This window comes from Anabrus simplex, chromosome 1 (assembly GCF_040414725.1).
Source record: "Anabrus simplex isolate iqAnaSimp1 chromosome 1, ASM4041472v1, whole genome shotgun sequence".
Classification (NCBI taxonomy): Eukaryota; Metazoa; Arthropoda; class Insecta; order Orthoptera; family Tettigoniidae; genus Anabrus; species Anabrus simplex.
The window spans coordinates 674,262,710-674,283,923 of record NC_090265.1 but is presented as its reverse complement, the minus strand read 5'-3'; the positions used below and the strand labels follow the sequence as shown (position 1 = coordinate 674,283,923).

Here is a 21,214-nt window from a genome sequence, read left to right as displayed (position 1 = left end):
GCGGGCCTACCATTACAATAAAAATTCCCTAACCCAGTCTTCATATGAGAAAAGATGTTCGGTGACTTCCCCATCACGTTTCTAGGGTAACATTAAGAACTATGCAATTTAATACAATTTTGCTCACAACGTGTACATTACCTAACCTAGAATTCCGTATATAATGTAGAATTCCATAGCGAAGCATGGGTACATCAGCTAGTTCACTAATAAACCAACTCCTGCATTTCCCCGGTTTGATTTTGTGTTTATAATTCTGTAGTCGCCTGACCAAAAATCTTGTTCTTCCCGCCAACGTACTTCACTCATACCATCAACATCTAACTTTAGTCTATCCATCTCCCTTTTCAGAATCTCGAACCTACCACAACAATTCAAACTTCTAACATTCCATGCTCTGACTCGCAGAATGTCAGTATCCATCTGCGGGACTAGTTTACCTCCGGAATATTTTACCCGGGAGGAAGCCATAATCAGTTCATCATTCATACAAAGATAGCTGCATGTCCCCGGAAGTTAGTTACAGCTGTAGTTTCGCATTGCTTTCAGGCGAGTAACAGTATCAACACAGCTAAGCCAAGTTGAGTATTATTACAAGGCCACATCACTCAATCATCTAGACTGCCTCCCTTGCAACTTCTGAAAGGCTGCTACCACCCTTTCGATTAACTATTCGTTAGTCTGGTCTCTCGACCGATACCCATTCGATATGGTTGTACCTGTAGCTTGGCTATCTGCTTCATTGGGACACGCAAGCATCCCCACCGCGGCACGGTCAAATGGTTGATAGGGGAGGTATTCAGTGTTTTAAGGAATGGCACAATATCACGTAGCAAGCAGTGTGAGGAGAAGCAGAATCCATGAACACTGGTGATGCCAACAGTTGGCGAAAAAGCATGGCTCATAATTAATCCCTTAAGCGGGGAGCTCGGTACACACGAGCTCACTCCCAGGTGGGGAGCGATTTCCCTGATTGAAGAAAATATTTAATTACTTGTCTAAAAACAATCTTAGACTAAAATGAACTATTGAAGGGCTGAAAGAGAAATATTTACTTGAATATAATGTATTTAATTGTTGAAAAATTTGATTATTTTGATTTTTCAATACTTTGTCAAAAACGTACTAAGTGCTTTCACACTGTGGAATCGAGATTGCTTCTTCCTAGCAGCAAAGCTCTGGTTTTTGTTTATACAGTAAATTCACCTGAATATTTTAGGCAATTTACTATCAATCTCTGCCTGTAAATGAATGTTTCTGCATATGTAAATTGTAGATTTACCGAGTTCACATGTACTTAAAAGATGTACAATGAAATAAATTATAATACTCATGAAATTTTCTGTTATGTTGGTTAGCGCTTTCGAGGGATCAAGTTTATATCACCTCCCTACAATTCGTTAAATGACAAACGGACTATATTACACTACTCGTATTTACAGTCTTCACAGTGTTATGACTTTTACAGCTGTTCATTATGACACACACAGAAGCAGGTCATCTTATATAACCTGTCTCGCCTTTCGCATAATTTATATAATTCCATTCTGAAATGTGATTGTTTTCTTGTTATGTAAACTTTCCACCCTAACCACCCTTTCCATAGCAAGAGGTTGTCATCAATAATTGACATTTTGCCATCAGGGGTATAGGGTTCCGAAAATGTTTCTAACCGGTGGTCAAATACTGGACTTATCTCGTATATTTTGGGAGGAAGTTTTGTATTATTCACCTCATTGTCAGAGATATGTAAAAAGCTGTGGAGGAAAATCTAATAATAATAATAATAATAATAATAATAATAATAATAATAATGTTATTGGCTTCATGTCCCACGAATTACTTTTACAGTTTTTGGAGACACTGAGGAGCTGGAATTTAGTCCCGCAGGGGTTCTTTTGCATGCCAGGAAATCTACTGACAGGAGGCCGACGTATTTGAGCACCTTCAAATACCACCGGTCTGAGCCAGAATCAAACCTACCAAGTTCGGGTCAGGAGGCTGGCCAGGCCACTATCTGGCGAGAAAAAAAAATCTCTTCTGTGTCATCAGCTCATAGAAAGTAGGCGTAGTGAACAAGCGATTGAGAGAAATAGTGGCCTAATTTCGGTTTCTCTACAATCCCCTGCGACAACAGTATGGCCATAAGGAGCTTTATTTCGTCCTTATTTGTCCGGACATGTTCTTGATCTCGATTCCTTCCTTTCGTCTTACTAAACTGGGTTTTATGTGCGATTTCCTGCTCGGCATCTTTTGTCTGTTCAGCTATGTTCTGGAATATCTCGTCATAAAAAAATAATTAAAATATTTCGCTCAGTTTTGTTTTCCCTAAAAACACTCTTTACATCAGGATGGAAATTTGGATCAAAGCGGGGAATTTCTTTGTCCATTTTCAGTATAAGTTGACGAAGAACTTGCAATGGTTGGATTGTAATCAGTATTATCGTCACCCTATACTCTATTATCATCATCCCGATCCTGATGATATATTTGTTATTATCGATGAACAAAATGTTAAACCTGATGGTATATTAGAGTATTTAAAATACTTTGGATAAACAATTGCATTTTAAGATGGAATCTGAAAATGATAGGACTTTAAATTATTTAGATTTAACAGTCAATTTGATTTTCAAATTTTCAGAAAAGCTACTCAAACAGATACTATTATAAGAAATGACTCCAATCATCCAGGTCAACATAAAAAGGCAACATTTTACAGTTTAATTAATAGAGCTATGAACATACCAATGTCTAAGAAGAGTCATAATAGAGAGAGAAATATAATCCATCAAATCGCTCGTAGCAACGGATATTACAAAAGATTTATTAATAGAATGATAAAGTGAAAAATGAACCAGAAACAACTTTAATTAAAGAGCGAAATGAGAAAAAGAAATCTGCAGTTCTAACTTTCCGAAATAAGCATTCTTCTCAACTGGCTAAAATTTTCAGGAAAAAGAACATCAATGTTACATATAAAACGGATAATAATACTAATAAGATAATTTTCAATTCAGATAAGATAGAGAATAAATGTATATTTAATAAATCAGGAATTTACAAATTAACATGCCAAACATGTAAACAAGGATACATAGGACAGTCTGGTAGAAGTTTGGCTTTAAGGTACAAAGAACATGTTAACGCAGTTAAACATAAAAGATATTCGGCAATGGGACAACATGCGATTGAAATGAATCATAAATTTACAGACATTTCCAATGACATGAAATTATTACATTTGGCAAAAAAGGGAAAATGAATGAATGTTTTGGAAAATTTAGAAATTTACCTTATACAAAAAATTAATTTTGAATGAAGTTTACATGAGAGAAGTGCAGAAGATAACCCACTGTATAGACTAGCATATGATCATTTAAGGAGCAAAAAGAAGAAAAACTTGAAGATCCTAAATTTATATAGTATTCTCATTCAGTTCAACCAAAATTTTATGTATTGATCATTTTTATAATATTTCTTTTTACTCTTTGATATGGTGTATTAGGACAATACTTGTTTAAATTGTTAATAAAGATTGTGTGATATTGTTTTCTTCTTTGATCTGACCACTGAGGAAGGGAATGGCGCCTAGCGCGTCATGGGACGGTTGCTAGGAAATGTAGAATCGCAGGTTTCTCACACGGTAAGAAATGCTCTAATTGTCATCCCGCACATCGTGTAAGTCCAGTCTACTAGCAGATTCATCCGTAGCCATATTTGCGCATGCGCATTCCATTTCCCATGTATTTCCTCTCCAGAGTTGTCGTCATACGTCGTCATTCATTCATGGAATCTTTGAGCAACAAGACCACTTCAATTTGAGCTAAGACACTGCATTTTCTGTTTATTAATTCTTCAGGAGAATTACGAGTGTTTCCGCTTTTGAAATAAACTCCACTACTGCAATATGTTCAGTAAAAGAAATGAACTTGTAATTGTCGCTTATTCTTGCATCATATATGTGTATAACACGAAAGAACGTCTAATTGTTAATTATTCCTGATCACATTTATAAGCAACTTCAAATAACGTGCAGTAATCATTATTGACTGCGTCGTGATGCTTATGTTATTTTATTTATATTTGTTTCTGATGGCCGACAATGTGGTTCCTTCAACATCACGAGACCTACCCAATTAGCCAAAGTATTTCATTTTTGTTTGTCAAATTCTGTATTAGAGAAGTGTAAATATGAATATACAGTAGAAGTCCGCTATAGCGAGTACGGCATATAACGAGAACTCCGTTATAGCGACGACTTTTTTCTGTCCCTTCAAAATTCCTACATTAAACTGTGTATCGTTCTTCGGTTACAGCGAGAACCCTATCACTGGCGCATCCGTTATTACGAGCGAATAAGCGCGCGCGATTTTTTCCGTTACCAATATTTATACACCCCAGCGATGATATTGCATGCAATAGATTACCTTCGGCATCATTTTCTCGCTATGTGCACTAGCGATTTATGTCGTCTACATTCGAAGGCAATGTCGGGGTCGATTAGTAATACCCGCCGATTGCTGTTCCGTAAAGAAAATTCTAAATGAAAGAGGATAATACGTTTTCGTAATAAATGCGTAAATAACGTGGCCGATAGCAGTTGTTAACTCGTTAAAAATAGACTGAAGTAAACGATATCTTCATTTTAATGTAATATACGGAAATGAAGTAAGAATGTGATACACCTCAAGATATGGCAGAGTACATCACTGATTTCAGAGGATATTTCATATCTTCTCGCGTCTAGTTACGGCTATTTACATGAAAATTTTTCGCGTGGAGGTTATTTCTCTACATGCGTTTCAAATATGTTTTCACGATAGGCTACATATACGGTTAGGTTAGGTGACGCTGTTTGAAGAAGAAAGCTGAGGTGTTTGCCACAGAAATCTCTGGAGTGATACCGTATTTTTCCGAATCCAAGACTTTCCTCAGAATCTCATGCGAAAACTCAAGGGTTGTTGCATTCGCGGCCTAACAGTAAGTTGATTGATAACACTGGCAACTACTGCGGTAACCACGCTGCTTCTTTTCACACGCGCACAGAACTCGTTGACAAACGACCGCCTCTTTACTACACGTCGCTAGCCACGACAACCATTTGTGCAGTGCCTGTGTTTTTCTCAAATCTGCAGAATGGCATCAAAACATGCGACCCTTCGAATTCTTAGAAAAGCCATGGCTACTCAGTGGCAGAGTCATAACGCGTCTACTGTACTTGACGCTTAGTAAAATTAAGGTTTATAGACAGCAGGAATATTTTCGTGATGCATAGTCGTATTGTAAAGATACGTGGAAAAGGTATGGCCGGCAAATTTTCAACGGGTTCTAGTCGATATTATGATGTCAATTTTAAGTTGATGTTTATTAAACAATCGAAAATGTAAAATAATTGTGCAGCCGCAAGAAAATACGGCACAGGCCTAACTAAAGCCAGTATTTGGTGTTAGTGTGAAGACAAAGAGCTAAAAAAATGCACTCAGTGGTCCACGACAAGGATGCTTTAAAGAAGTCGAAGATGAAATTGTAAGGTACGTGCACGAAAAACGAAAGGGCCATGCTGTGGCGCAATAAACTAGTTCGTTGACTTTCAACGTTCGCGATTAGGCCTATACTTCGCTAGCCACTGAATTTGGCCGAACCCGACAAGCGAGACGTGCGTGTAGCAGTAGCCGGTTATAGACAGCAAGAACAATTTCCTGATGGATCGTTGTATTGTAGAGACGCATGGAATAGGTATTGCCGGATAATTTTCAACGAGTTCTTTTCGGTATTATGATGCCAATATTAAGTTAATGGTCCTTTAACCTGCGAAAATAAAGAATAATTGTGCAACCACAAAATAAAATACGGCGTGACGAATGTCAATGTCCGGTGTCTAAAAATGCGTAGGCCTAATGTACAATAAGGCATTCATATGATTCTACAAACTTCTTTTTGAGCCTGATTTAAATTTTTTGAAGAGAAAAGTGGGGTTCATCTTAGATTCGGAGAAATATGGTACTATATTTTTTCAGAATGAAATTAAATATACACTTTCACGTAGTATCGGATTACGAAAAATAACAAACAAGTAAGCCGTAGTGTGGATATTACCTGCGGAAACACAGGTTTCGAACAAAATAATTGCCGTTTCGTACCGATTTTATTGTACATGAAGGGTTTTCCAACTTTTACACACAAATCGGATATAACGACAATCCGTTATAGCGAGTAAATTTTTCGCTGTTATGAATTATCGCTATAACGGACTTCTACTGTATTTATGTCTGTAACATACTTCATGCATTTGTTTGCTATCCGCGGTAAATAATGCACAGTAATCTACCAACGCGCGTGATCCATCTGGTGACCAGTATTACTTCTCTATTTTAACCACCGTACGGGTCACGCACCAGGCGAGAGTGGGGTAAGTCCACGAGTTCGATAGAACTCGTCCTACCAATGTACAAAACTTCGGTAATTACAACTTTTAAAGAGTCCCGCACAAATATTTTACTCAGGTTGGCAGGTATGTCACGCTCTGCTAATACCAGTGAACGTGTTAATAAATAGTTTTTCTTTCATTTAACGAGTGTATTGATCAAGGCGGATTCAAATAAACTATTTTAAATAGTTATATTATACATAATAAAATGTTGTGTAACTTACGATAAACACACACTCCAGTCGTGAAGGAACAACTCAAGACTGGGGATATATTCAATCACGTCACAGTTCTAAAATGTCATCAGAGAAGTCTGTTCAGTGTCATAATCTCTAGAAATCCCTTCTACAGCAATATTATTACATCCAAGGGACGATTAGGTGATGAGCTAAAGCTTCAGCGTGGAGCTATTAGGCCTTAGGTCGTTCTTGCCCGGACTCAGCAGCGTTCTTTATGTTGCAACTCATGGATGACACACTGGTATTGGGAGAACATAGTTGAAAAAATTCACAGAGGGCAGACTCATCCAGAATACACTGCTGAAAAGGAATTATGGTTATAAAGGAGAGAAGTGCCAGCCAGGAAATCATACAAAGATGGGGAGTCATGATACTGTGTTGCAATGCTCATGGATTAAACCTGATAAATTTCATATTTGAGCCCGTATTGTCAAAAGTATTAACTTGTAAAAATCTTAACAACAAATGTTCCTTCCACCTTTACAATACCATGATCGCTTTTATTAATAAGACTAAATTAAAATATATTGGTGATGCATGTTTTCGTCCCTCTTTCAGGACATGTTCAGTCGCACATAAAATCTTTTAAAATATGGTAAGGACACAAAATCAGTGAATAAAAGGTATATGAATCTTGTAACGCGGTGTATTGGGGTTTTGTCAATCTTGAGCCATAAGATAACAAACATGAATACGATCTGAATCACAAAGTTTAGTTGTTGCACGGGTTAAAACATCGTTGCATGCGAGGAATTGCACAAATGTAATACAACATGAGCGGCTATGATACAGATGTTGATTCCCAAAGGGAATCTGAAATATTTGTCCTGAATGAGTAAATTTATAATACCAATATAAATGGTCCGTTATTGGACATTATAAATTTTTTATGTAATCACAGTTCAATACGGACCAATCAACATGACAATTAAGTTTTATGCCACACTCTTATTTAACAAGACTAGGCATTTATAAATATATTTTTCCAAATTTCTCTTCGTAAATTTAGAGTGCAATGATAAATCGTGTATGTACTGTATTTTCGCATTCTAATTTTTGCTGAAAGAGGGAGATAACAAGAGGAACTTCGTTCCCATCAGTGTAGTCATTTTTGCCATCCTGAAATGAAGTAAGGAATCACAAGTACACTACTTTGACTTTTATCCAACACTTTTGAGCACTGAATATGTTTCACTATAGATGCAAATGATGTAATTCCTACAGTAATCCCATTCTTGCGCTTGGTCAAATATTTGTTCATGAACTCTCCGATTCTTACCAACATAATATCTGGAGCACTGCCGCCTGACTGTAGCACATGAGACGATTTACTGGGGATGTCACTGGTTGATGAAGATGATCCAAGACGTTGCAAGGGTACATCTCTATCTGATGATGATGACGATGAAAGATCTTCAGAGCCAGATACTGGCATCTAAAATAAGGAATGAATATTCTAAATTAAAATCCCTGCCCCAGAGTACATTTCAATAATATCTAATAACTCAAGTCTATCGATGGGGGATCAATAAATTTTCAAGTCATAAATAAAACAAAATTGCATATTTTTAATGTTGAAATAATTTATTTACCTAATGAATAGAAAGTATGTAAATGCAATCCCTGCTAAATGTAAAATTTGAAACTAGGTATACATTTCCATACTAAGCAATAGAGAACTAAAATATCTAGGCCAATCTCGTATGAGAAACTGCATACTGAACCCTACCAAGAAAATGGACACTGGAGACTATAGAAACAGCCTACAAGGAAATGGAATCGTAATGAGCACAATAAGGAAGAAACTAATGCCATCCTTTGGAAATCTACTCAGAACACCAGAAAACAGGATTATCAGGAGAATTACGGAAAAATTATGGAACGGTAAAATCAACATTAGACGAGTTACAGAAATAAAGGAAGATATGAGGCAACTATGTATTACAATAATAAAAAGACAAAATCAAGAAACTCTTAGTACAACAAACCAGACCACAAAGATGAACACACTGACAATGGAACACTTGATTTCACACAAGAAAAAGAAAGGGAAAAAACTGAGATAATGAAGAAGTACTGGGCTGATAGGAAACTAAAACCACTTCTAAAAAATTAATAGGAAGTGGTCCAATGAAGGCCATAAAATATAAATGAGTAAATAAAAAAAACAAAATCAATGTATATTAACCCTTTCCCGCGGATTGCGTTGTAAAGCGTACTCGACTTTCAAACCGACTTCCTCTGCCATCTGCCTGCTAAACATATAACTTTTTGGAACCAGTGAATTCCCTACGCTTCCTAGATACTACTGGCATGCACGGAATGGTAAAATAAAGTGTTCTTTTATACGTTTTCTTAGATAGAACAGACAGCTGACTGAATGTAAACACATTGCAGCAACTTGGCTGCTCATAACCACTTGAATGCGGAGGATATTTGTTACAAATTAGATCAATATGTTGACAAATGCAATGGTAGTGAGTTTTAAGTTGTAGGTATGATAAAAAGTATGGGAAGCGCATGGGACAGGATATGAATCTGAGAGAAATCTAAATACCGCACAGGACACGAAATGTTCATTCAGGTACCGTCTAGTTACAAAATATTAGGCCAACTTGTAAAAAACAATTGTCCGTTTTAATTCTTCAGTTAACTACGTTTCGGACTATGAGCCTCTACTTAATTACATAATAACCTATTCCAACTAATGTCAGTTTATCTTCCAATCCCATTCAGTAAAAAATTGCTTATAGTTTGTATGTCCGAGAGAAAGCACGATTTGCTATCGAAATATCTTCATCCGACTGATCCCGAAAATGAAATAAATTGGGAGATTCAGGGTGAATTCCTGCGTTCTCTGCACTACCAAGAAAATAAGGGCCCCATCATGTCCAGCAATTTAGACTGATTTCAAGAACAAGCAATTTAACATTATGCACCATATTAGATGCTTCCTGATGTATCATTCTGAACGGGAGGGGGGGTCTTGCGTGTAATTAGGTGATCTCATTGTATCATTTTAGAGTAACTATTGTGTATTTTCCATTGTTACAAAATTTGAAAGTGATATCTTACGTGGTTTTTACAGAAAAAAAATAGTTAGTGAAGGTAATCCACAACTATACCTGACAAGCAAATTATACTCTAGGTTTCGCCCGACAGTGAGTCAAAGATATTCCGTGGGAAAGGGTTAAGGGAGAGGTGGACACTTAAAAAAAAAAAAAATTGAAGAGGCAAGAAGGATCTGATAAATGTGCACTTTTCTTGCTCTCCAGTAAAATTTGAAGGGGAAAATACATATATAAATTTCATTCTAAAGAATATCTTAATCTTACACTTCAAAATACATACTGCAATGCTGGTTGTAATTCCTGCTTCTTCTTCCATTCTAGCCCTGTACCTCTGTATGATCAGTTCATGTGGAGAAGTGGGCTTGAAATTTCTTGGGTATGTGATCTCTTGCCTCTCAGGTGTTTTGCCTAAAAAAGTTCATTTCAGGATTAAAACAAATGTCTCAATGTCTTCAAAACACAGTAGAAAAGATGACTTGTGCTACCCCCGCAGCGAACAGACCATGTAAATTGTACGTATATTTTTGAAAAGATTTTCTTACATTATTTAATCTTTTCCTGAAAGTTAACATATTTAAAAAATAATCCTTTACTGCAGTAAACCAAGTTTTGACAATGATGGAATAATATGTCAAAAAATATTAAATTTTGATATGGATACAAGTTTCACAATGAAGGAACATCTAAATAGGATGATGAGTGGAGGAGTGAGAGAAACAGTATATCACCACCAGAATAATGTTATTGGCTTCATGTCCCACTAACTACTTTTATGGATTTCAGAGTCCTCACCACATAAGATATTCTCTGTATTTATAAGTTCTTAGCAGGTACATAAATGTTAGATGCAAATATCCACAGGTTTTGTATCTACATGGGATAAGAACTTTATTTTAATAATCTTTCTTCTTTTTCCCTTGCTAGTGGCTTTACGTCGCACCGACACAGACAGGTCTTATGGTGACGATGGAACAGGAAATAACTAGGAGTGGGAAGGAAGCGGCCGTGGCCTTAATTAAGGTACAGCCCCAGCATTTGCCTCGTGTGAAAATGGGAAACCTATTAAGATATTAAATATCAGGGACGTAAAATACTCTACGCAATCATGGTTAACGTTGGCAACACATTTGGCATTTACCTGACAAAATGCATTAATACTCAGCAATAGGTCACTCAAAGAGAGTTCCAGTGTCTCTGCCATTAAGTACAGTAAAGTGGAAATTTGAAATAGACACATACCGTATATTCTCGGATAATTAATGCCCTTGCATAATTTACGCATCCCAATATTTTTGGATCCAAAGTGGAGAAAAAGAAATTTTCAAGTATTTGACGCAACCACTTCTTCAAACATCCATCATGCAGCTCCGGATTAGTTTCGAAATAAATATGTGACTCTAGCGGCCTTCCTGTTGCGAAACCGGGCATCAGTTATCGCGAACCATATGGGAACAGAGCAGCGGACAGGAGCTATTCAGCGTACGAATGCAATGGGCACTACTGCGGTAACAGAAGTGCACTTGAAGCGTCCCAACAAGTCTCAAAAGCATTTTGCAGACCAAAACGCAAGTTTTCGCAAGTAGAGGAGGATCTGCTTAATTATATGATTTTGATACGCAACGTTGGATATAGATTGAAATAATAACATTAAGTTATTTATTAGACCACCTAATCAATACAAAATTGTCTTGGATGATTTACATAAATTTGTTAGCTAATAGTGGGACATGTTTCGCCTTCTCTGAAGGCATCATCAGCCATAGTCTTAACCTTAAATTAAAAATAAGCGTCTAAATAACATGTAGTAATGAAATGAATTTTAAAAATCTTGAAGAGATTTGAAGTAAAATAACATTAAAAATAACAATGATGGTTTGAAAATACAATGTGATGAGATACAATAGTGGAAGTATTAACAAAATTAACATTACAAGGCTGCTAAAATAAGTACAATGGATAAAACAACAGATTGTTATACAACAAGTAGTAAGATTACATAAAAGTAAAGTTGATAGTCATGGCGGTTATAATTAGACGATGGCGAAAAATCTTATATAATCAAAGTAAAGAGGAGAGAATAAAAGTCAAAGTTAGTCGAGAGATTCAAAGTTCATCATGATCTTGAAGATAAAAGACGAAAGTCAGATGCATATGGTGAAGTTGTAGAATACGTTGAGGATATGAAGTTGGTGAATAGAAGTTGAAGAACAGTTTCAAATAGGATCACTATGGACTATCTCAAAATTTGAAGTGATGTTCAAATATTGTAAATTGTGAGATTGTAGATATTCTAGTTGAAAAAGCATATAAAAGTGGAATCTGTAAATGGAAGCAAGAAACGTAGAGATAATTGTGTGAAAAGATACTTGAAAAATATTGAAGTAGAATAGTATGCACTTACCATTTGACGGTGACAAAGATAGCTTGTAATATTATGAGTTAGAAGAATTTGCAACCGTAGACTTCTTGCTACGTGTGTTATAACTGAAGTTTTGTGCTGGAGGGGGATCTGTTTGCGTTGACGTAACTATTGGAGGGGGGCTGCTATTGGTGGGAGGGAAGGAAGAGAGTGTATTACTGCGCGTGTTGTAACGGTGTAAGGCTATTGGAGGGAGCGATGTTCCGGTGGGTGTGGCTATGGGTTTATTGGTTGTATTTGAATTAGAGGTACTAGCGGCGGGGGGAAGGGAGGGGGGTATATTAGCTGTAGGGGAGGTGGGAACTCTAATTGATGTGAGGTTGAAGATTTTTAAGAATTTGTTGGTGAGGGAAGTTGATTCTTGTAATAAAATAAGAATCTGTTCATATAAGGGGCTTTTTTTATCAATAGTGTCATTTAGATTTTTATCTTTATTAAAATGTTGGTCGAGGAAAATAAATAAGTTTTCATATTCTGTCATGAGTTTGCTTTTATCGACTCTTTTTAGGATATGGAGGTCTTGTTCTATTGTGGTGAATTTATGTCCGGTGTCCCTCATATGGTTGGCCATTGCGGAGAATTTGTTGTGTCTTTGGGCATTGTAATGCTCGGCATATCTGGTAGAGAAGCTGCGGCCAGTTTGGCCAACATAAGAAAAATTACATGTAGAGCATTTCAATCTGTATATTCCTGATCCAGAGTAACTATTGTCTGTGATGTTGATAGAGTTGTGATTGAAGAATAAATTACGATTAGTGTTTTTTGTTGTGTAGGCTATTTTTATTTCGTGCTTCATTAATGAATTGGTTATCGGGTAAATGCTATGGTTAGTGAACGTGAATTTAGCGTATTTTGGTTTGACGGGTTTTAATGGGGTTAAATTGGTAGCTAGTTTCAGTTTGGTTTTATTGATGATTTTATCAATCATACTCGTGTTAAATCCATTGAATTTAGCTATTTCCTTGATGAATAGTAATTCTTTTTTTAAATTAGTAGAGGACATAGGGATCTTTAATGCTCTATATATTAAACTGTGATAAGTGGCTTTTTTATGTGAGTTGGGATGTAAAGAATCATTTTTTATGGTTGTTGGAGAAAAGGTGGGTTTTCTGTATATTTGGAAGTCGAATTTGTTCAATGCTCGTGTGATTTTGATATCTAAGAAGTTCAAAGAGTTATTGAACTCATCTTCTTTAGTGAATTTAATATTATTATCTAAGTTGTTGAGGAATGATAGTATGTTATTGCTGTTGTTGATTTGTTTATCAATGATAGCTATGGTATCATCAACATAGCGATGCCAAAGACAGAGTCCGTTGATGTTATTAATAATCTTACTATGTTCGAGATTATCTAAGTATATATCGGCTAGTATTCCAGACAACGGGTCTCCCATCGCTAGACCTTCTTGTTTGTAAATTTTCTTATTGAAGGTAAAATAGTTGTTGTCTAAAACGAAATTAAGTAATTTTAACCATTCATCAATTTCGATTTTACTCAATGTGCTATGTTTCAACAGATTGTTTTTTATGATGTTAATAGTATTGTTGATAGGGATATTAGTATACATGTTGGTGATGTCAAAAGAACATAAAACGTGGTTTGGTTGTAGACTGAAATTATTTAGGGAATTACAAAGTTCGATCGAGTTCTTTATGGGGTTGGAGTTGTGAAATTTAAAGTGTTTTTTTAGGAATTTGTGTAGGAATTGAGAGGTTTTATAGGTAGGACTATTGATACTATTAATTATAGGCCGAATGGGGACATCATTTTTATGAATTTTGGGCAGTGATCTGACTGTAGGTAATTTTGGGTTCATTACAGTTAATTTCTGATAATCTTGATCATTTAAAATGAAGTTAGAATTTTTAAGAAGGTTCTTTAAGTTACGCTGTATTTTGTTTGTTGGATCTTTGTTAATCAAGGTATAGGTATTGTCTGAAAAAAAGGTTTCAGTTTTATTGATGTAATCTTGTTTGTTCATTATTACTATGGTGTTGCCCTTATCTGCTTTTGTAATTACTACGTTGTTGTTATGGATTTTGGATTTCAGGTTTAGAATTTGTTTCGAGACATTGTAGTTATTATTAGATGTTATCTCATTAATCAAAGTTGGGAGTTTCTTTTTTACTTCATATCGTACGTCATTCTGTTTATCAATTTGGATTTGTTTATCGATATTAGTTTCGGTTTCAGCGATGGTAGTGATGATGTCTTCTGCCTTTTTGTGATTAGGCCAATTATGTTTGATGCCTTTATCTAATAGATTTAATTCTTGGTTAGAGAAGGTTGCATTAGATAGGTTGATTGTAGTGGGAATGTTAGTCAAATGGGAAGGGGACACTTTGTTGTTTGTATTTTGGTCAGGAGTTTTACATTTGTTTTCTTGAAGACAAAGTAATTTATGGTTTAGGGTTTTCTGTTTCTTGTCTAATACGTAAGATAGTTTGATGTCAGTGTACCTTAAAAATGAGCTCCATTCAAGTGGGGGTAATTTCTGAGAGATGGTCAAATGAGTCCTATATAATTGTAAATTTAGTAAAGATTTCTTCTTGTATAATAGTTTAATTTCATTTTTCAACCATATGTTGTTTACTTTCTTTTGAGTGGCATTAGATTTTGAATAGGGATGACTTTTTCTTTGTAAAGATTTGAGAAATTTAGGTACCAACTCCAATTTCAAGCAATCTTTAAGAAACTTGATATCTCTAGAAATCTTGCCTATTTTAATTTTTAGGTTCAAGTACTTGTTAGGTTTTACTATTGCCTGGTTGGCATTGACATTACGTTACATGTAATAAATATCATTTTTGGTCCGTATTGATGATATCAAAAATGACCAAATGACCAAAAATGATATTTATTACATGTAACGTTGGATATAGTCGCTGCAGGGGCAAAACCTTGTATGTGAAATATTTTAGCTTAGAACTTTGGCCAGTAAGGTTCTGTCATCTAAGGTGCAATATTGTGTGAATATTGTCAAGGCATTATCATTCTCCATATTGTACGTACTGCGGATCAGTATGCCTCCAAAAATATTATCACATAGGAGGTTTTGTCCCGGCAACGACGATATGCTGTTTCTTACGAAATGCTGTACAGAATTTAGAGGACGAAAATTGCCGCTGCACATGAATCAATGGCCCAGATTTGATGCTTGTTTCAAGGGGCCTAACATCGAAGGTCATCGGCCCGACCCGGATTTGAAGGTTAGCCACGGGAGGAGGAATAATTTTATGAAGATAAATGGGACTTTCTTTTTGACGATGAACAACATTATGCCAGAAATGCTGAATGATTTCAACCAAAAGGCAATTGATTTTCATTGCTTTGTGCTTAGAATGTAACTTTACTTACCGGTAGGCACTACAGTCCACGTAGGTCCTTGGCCTCCTTAATCACCTGCCTCCATTCGTCCCGGTCCTCTGCTTTCCTTCTCCAATTGATCTCTCAAATAGGAACTGCAGGTCAGACGCCTATCACTTTCCATATGCCACAAAATTGAAGATTGATAAAAAAGGGGCATAGTGTTATAGAATGCGCTACCGGATTTGAAGATAAAAATTTCATGATGTTCCGCATTGAACTGTATCACAATTAAATTGAAATAACAAATAACGTAGTTCAACCTATTCAATAGAAGTAAATAGGAAATGTAGTGTTATATTCTTATTTAATTATAAGCGGAAGCGGTACCGGTTCCGACCCCAATCTGGGCCATCAGCCGAATAAAAATACAAAAACAATGCATAGGAAAACAAGAAATTAAAGGATGAGTCTTTCACTAAAACAGTTGAAGAAGCAATATAAGATAATGGGGATTAGCACTGCGCGATTTTAAATTGTAAAATCTAGAAGAAGTAGAAGGTCAGTCACTTATATGAAGTAAGGCACGATCTTCTGAAGAGTAGCACAACACACGCAGTGCCGAACTTTGCAGTACCGCATCAATACTTCATTAGAAGTAACAAGGTTAGTCGTTCAGACAACCGGAACAAGTAGTTCCAGCTAACATTTGACAGGACAAGCAATTTCGTCCACTTTTATGGGGTAAAAACTTTCACTTTACAATTATATTGGGCTCTACATTCATCATTCTATATTCCTTTTTTCTCTTATTCAGTTACAGACAATTCATAATTCCCCCAACGTTGAACAATGCACCAACGGGAATGTTAATCGACAAGAATGGCACAATATTCCAAAAAAAATTTATCAGATGAGCACTAATGAATGATATCAACAATAGGTTTCCAACATGTTACCATCCAACCATGCTTCTTTCTAGAGGAATATTCCAACCCAACAGATCGGCTTTATACCACGGTTCCGGTTTTGTAACAATATACTTACGATATATGTGACCATAACCACCTTTGAATGAACCAACTGTAAAACCTTCAACCTAATGTTCATCCATACAGTTGGAGAAACCTCAATTCACGCTGTAATCAATCTCTAGTCAATATGAACACATTTGCTTAAACTTTCATCCATACAGTAGGAGAAATCCATAGACTTAGGACATTTTCTGGTCATTGTAAAATAAAATAATTTAGATGCTTCCTTGTTCACAAATTCTGGCTTTTAATTATTGTACATATAGTAAACTATGTAAATATCACCTAAAGCACAACTTTTGTAATTTTTTTTTAAAAAGCATAAGACCATTGCAGTATTAAGTTCTAATGTTTAATAGATTTAAGACTTGACCTTAAGAGATTAGTATTAGGCTGAAGATGCCCAAAATTAAGGCGAAACATTTTCCTAACTAGTGTTTATAATTCATGTAGGATTAAATCACTACAAAATGTAATTGTATTGAATAGCTGGACACAGTAATTTTATTCTTGAAAGAATTTTACCCATTAAATTTAGTTCGTAATTTAACAATTCCCATTGAATCATGGCAGTTATTCTTCCCTGATGATGCGCTAGACAAAATTATACGTTACACAAATCTATGGATTGGAATGAGACGAGAAAATTACGAAAGGCCTCGAGATGCCCAAGACACAAACCGTGTAGAGGTGAAGGCAGTAATAGGATTGCTCTACCTGACAGGATTACAGAAGTAGTCCTGCACAAATCTAAAAGATTTCTGGGCTCGAGATGGTACAGGTATTGATTTTTCGCACAACTATGAGTCTCGGAAAGTTTCAATTCCTATTGACTGTTTGCGGATCAACTATTTCACAAGCACGGTAAAACGTCAGAAATGTGAAAAATTCAGTTTTTCGGGAGGTGTGGGAGGAATTTGTCGAACATTGCAAATCTTATTACTCTGAATATGTCACAATAGACTAAATGCTTGGCACCTTCCGAGGCAGATCCCCTTTTCGTCAATAGCGTATAATCCCGAATACCACCCGCAATTTCCCGCCAAAATATTGGTTCTAAATCTAGGGTGCGGGTCGTATTCAAGCCGCTCATCCTTGTAAATATTTACTACATTTACATGGAGTATTGAAACAGATTTGAATACGGATACCTTAATATACCACATGCAAATGGGCATTCAGGACTTATTGAGTTTTAGTTCCGTTATAGAAAGCAAGATCGATTTTTCTCAATACGATTACAGTGGCATGTAAAAGTGAAATATAAGGTAATGAAATATGTTAAATCAAAGAATATGGGTAAATATGAGAGCCGCTACTGCGGATGCTCAATTGTAATTTGTTTCACAAATGTTGCTGGCATGCTGCGTGCGCAAATAGCTGATCTCGCGGGATATCGTACTTTGAGAGAGCCAAGACTGTTGGTTACGGAAGTCTACCTCGCTCCCATTCAAGTTCCGTATCTCCCATAGAAGTGCCGTCTCGATAGTAATCGATGGATTCAAAAAGGTGTCTGCGGTCATTTACTGTGCGTGAGAAAGTTAAAGTTGTAAGCAAAGCTGAAATATGCAGAAATCGTGCCGTTGGCAGAAAGTGCGGTATTGGTGAATCATGTATGTGATAGGTGGAAGAAGGAAAAACTTCCAAAAAGTAATGATGAGGGTTCTGCGGGCGGAGTGCAGTGTTTCCGGAAATTGAAGAATGACTCCAAAAATTTGCGATAGAAAACTTGAGTTAGGATATGGTGTAACTAGTGAAATGTGTCAACTGAAACCACTAGAGATGCACAGAGGAGAAGAATTCCACCTAATCAATACTTGTTTATTGTTATTAAAAATACAGGACCGGTTTTGACCGTAGCGGGTCATCCTCAACTGACCACACACATATAACACATCATGCAATTTCATACATTACTATATCTAAAAAAGGAATATCATGTGACAACTGTCAGGTTGTACTCATAAGTAGGGCATTCATCAAATTGGAAATTAAGTACAGTATGTGTTATTTATCTATGTGACATGCGTGAATGCACGTCTATAGAAGTGAATATTCCTGCAATTTAAAACTAAGTTATACAGTAGTATGCACAAAAATTAAAAACAATAGATACGTATAACACTTTGATGCTTGTAAATGTGTGAGTATATGGCTTGCACCGTTTCTTGATTCTTCAGTTTGACTACTATGATAGTCTTATTGTCCATAACTGTACATTATATTAAAAATTCAATGGCTTGAATTGTGATACGAGTTACACTTTAAAAATTTCTTGATAAAGATTTTTGCCACCATATGTAAAGAAGGATAAGAAACACTTTACATCTCTAAAGCGCAAAACATAAAAGTAATGTAGATTCAGTCGAGGCTTGGACGGAAATGTAGGGATTACAGCTTGCCATATAAAACATCCTGCTGTTTACATTAAAAGATGAGTCATGATGTCCTGCGTCGTATGAAGTAAAGTTGTGTGGCTTTAAAGCAGAGTGGTGGCTCCTTCCATTTTAGTAGTTGTGTGAGAGCGTAATAATTATCTGTGAAAGATAAGAATAAGGTGTGAGTGATACCAAATACAGTAGAGACAATACACGACACTTACGGATTTCGCCTTGCTAAAATGGGAGACAATTCGACGGTGGCGCTCCTAGTGACTTGACCTGAACAAATCGCGCTAAATTCAAATATCAATGGAAATGTATATACGGATATGGATAAATAAATTACGTCTAGAAAGACAGTGGTATTGAGATATTAACTTCGAAGTTGCTAAAGCAATTCTGGATAAATGAATGAAGAATTATTTAAAAGGTTATTATCCAAAGACTGAAATTAGACATATAAACAAGGTGTGAAATGGACTGCTGTGAAATGGCTTGATCTTTCATTTATGCATTACTTTTTTAGCTTTAGCATACCTGCCTGAAATCTTACGGTTGAATTTGTCTTTTTTCCTCATTTAAAAACAATGTATCATCACATTAAGACATTTGTCAATAAAAATATCGGCACATTCCTTACACATATGATGCAATGAATTAACATTTAATAGCTGGACAATTTTCCTCTTAACATGAAGCCTACTAACAGAAAGAAAATCTATAAAATCCCGGCTTTAATCTGAGAAGAGGGATAAAAGAAAGAAAAGTTTGAAAATGTTGTCGATAGTGATGCTTTGAGGAATATTTACGTACAATTAGAGTAAAAATGTAACATACCCTTGGCTGTATAGTCGAGGATTTTTAAAGTCGCTGGCCTGGAAATGATCTGAACAGATCTTATAATTCTTATACAAGCATAACGTCCCTTCTTTCTTGTACACTTTATCCAAATCGCTTCTGTGACATTTCAAAACCCACAGATCACACCTACAACAACACATCGGTATTGAAGGTTAACTGCTGCACTATACAATAAAATATGCGTATTATATTTTAAGCCCGTTAAAACATGGGTCGAGCAGGTCAGAAGATTATGAAGTACTATAAAAATCTCTGTCACTGGAAGAATATATATGCAAACCCAATATTACTTACATGTTCTTGTCACGAGGGAACCTGAAGAACGAGCGCGCATTTTTCTCTACTTCGTAATTACTGCAGCCAAACACAGCACATACCTTTCCCCTCATGTTGAGAGGAGATATCAAGGAATGACACACGCTACTATTTAATCATGTCAACTCACTGAAAACGCACAAATAACACCAAAAACTTCACACAAAAATACACGTGCTCTTATGACAGAATCAGTACCGTTCAGGTCTATCCGCTAGAGTGAGCTCCAATAGCTGTCCCTCGATATCTCGCTCAGTGTCGTGTATTGTCTCTACTGTATTTGGTGATACTAATATATTGAAGGAATGTCTTTGAGCCATGTGAGAGGATCTATATGTGCACTTACTGCTATTGTCGTCCTGAGGTTGTATATGGTTACTGTAAGGGGAAGGGGCAGTGGGGCAGGGGGAAAGGCTGTTGAGAGGGGTAAGGGTGGAGCTTGGCGTGTCTTCTGGTGATTCCCTGGTGCGTGTCAGGTTTTGTTTATTGATTCTTTTGAGATAAGCAATTTTTAGCAAAGGAATGACTGTATTGAAGATATTTGTTTTTTCTGTGATTTTGTTTATAAAAAATATTAAAAATTAGGGTTTCTGTATTGATCTAATGATATATAAAATTCTTGGCTAAAAGAAGAAATTAAATTTCTATACCGTAAAAAACATCTTAATAACGAATTGTACCATGCACACCTAAAGGCATCCCCATGAGCTACTAAACAGCAACTGGAATTACTTCCAACAGATTTCCAAAGAAAAATTAAAAAACTGAATCCCCCTACCCATCCTATTGGCGTTATTGAACACAATTTTCACCCACGTGTGAAAAATCTAAAAGAAACTGGATTCGATGAAACAGGAACTGTCATACTGAGCAAGGGACCCAAACATAACTGGGGAAATACATCAACTTTCCAGAACATCACAACCAAAGAGGATAGAATAGAATAGAGATGTAACTCAATAATGAATTTCGGTACCAAGCCACTAGGCGCTAGTAGTTTCAGTCGCTAATCAGAGATAGCGCTAGAATGTGCATTTTGTGCAATACCTTACTGCTATTATCAACAGATAGCGCAGCGAAGTAACATCCGGCGCAGTGACGCACATCCGGTTATGCTTACAGCTCCCCTCCCCTCCTTTCCCTTGCCCCTCAACC

General features: G+C 36.2%; 1 protein-coding gene across 4 annotated transcripts in view; it reads right to left on the bottom strand.

Annotated features, from left to right (window-relative positions):
* Positions 1 to 21,214, bottom strand: part of LOC137496951 (kinesin-like protein Klp61F) — a 298,626-nt gene that overhangs the window by 14,299 nt on the left and 263,113 nt on the right. For 2 of the 4 annotated variants that reach the window (XM_068225129.1, XM_068225133.1), the window contains 2 exons: positions 10,021 to 10,148; positions 7,949 to 8,104 (listed from right to left, as the gene is read on the bottom strand). In XM_068225129.1, the coding sequence (XP_068081230.1) occupies positions 7,949 to 8,104; positions 10,021 to 10,148 (284 nt within the window). Of the gene's footprint in view, positions 1 to 7,948; positions 8,105 to 10,004; positions 10,149 to 21,214 lie in introns of those variants that run through there. The other 2 variants (XM_068225131.1, XM_068225130.1) reach the window with 2 other exon arrangements.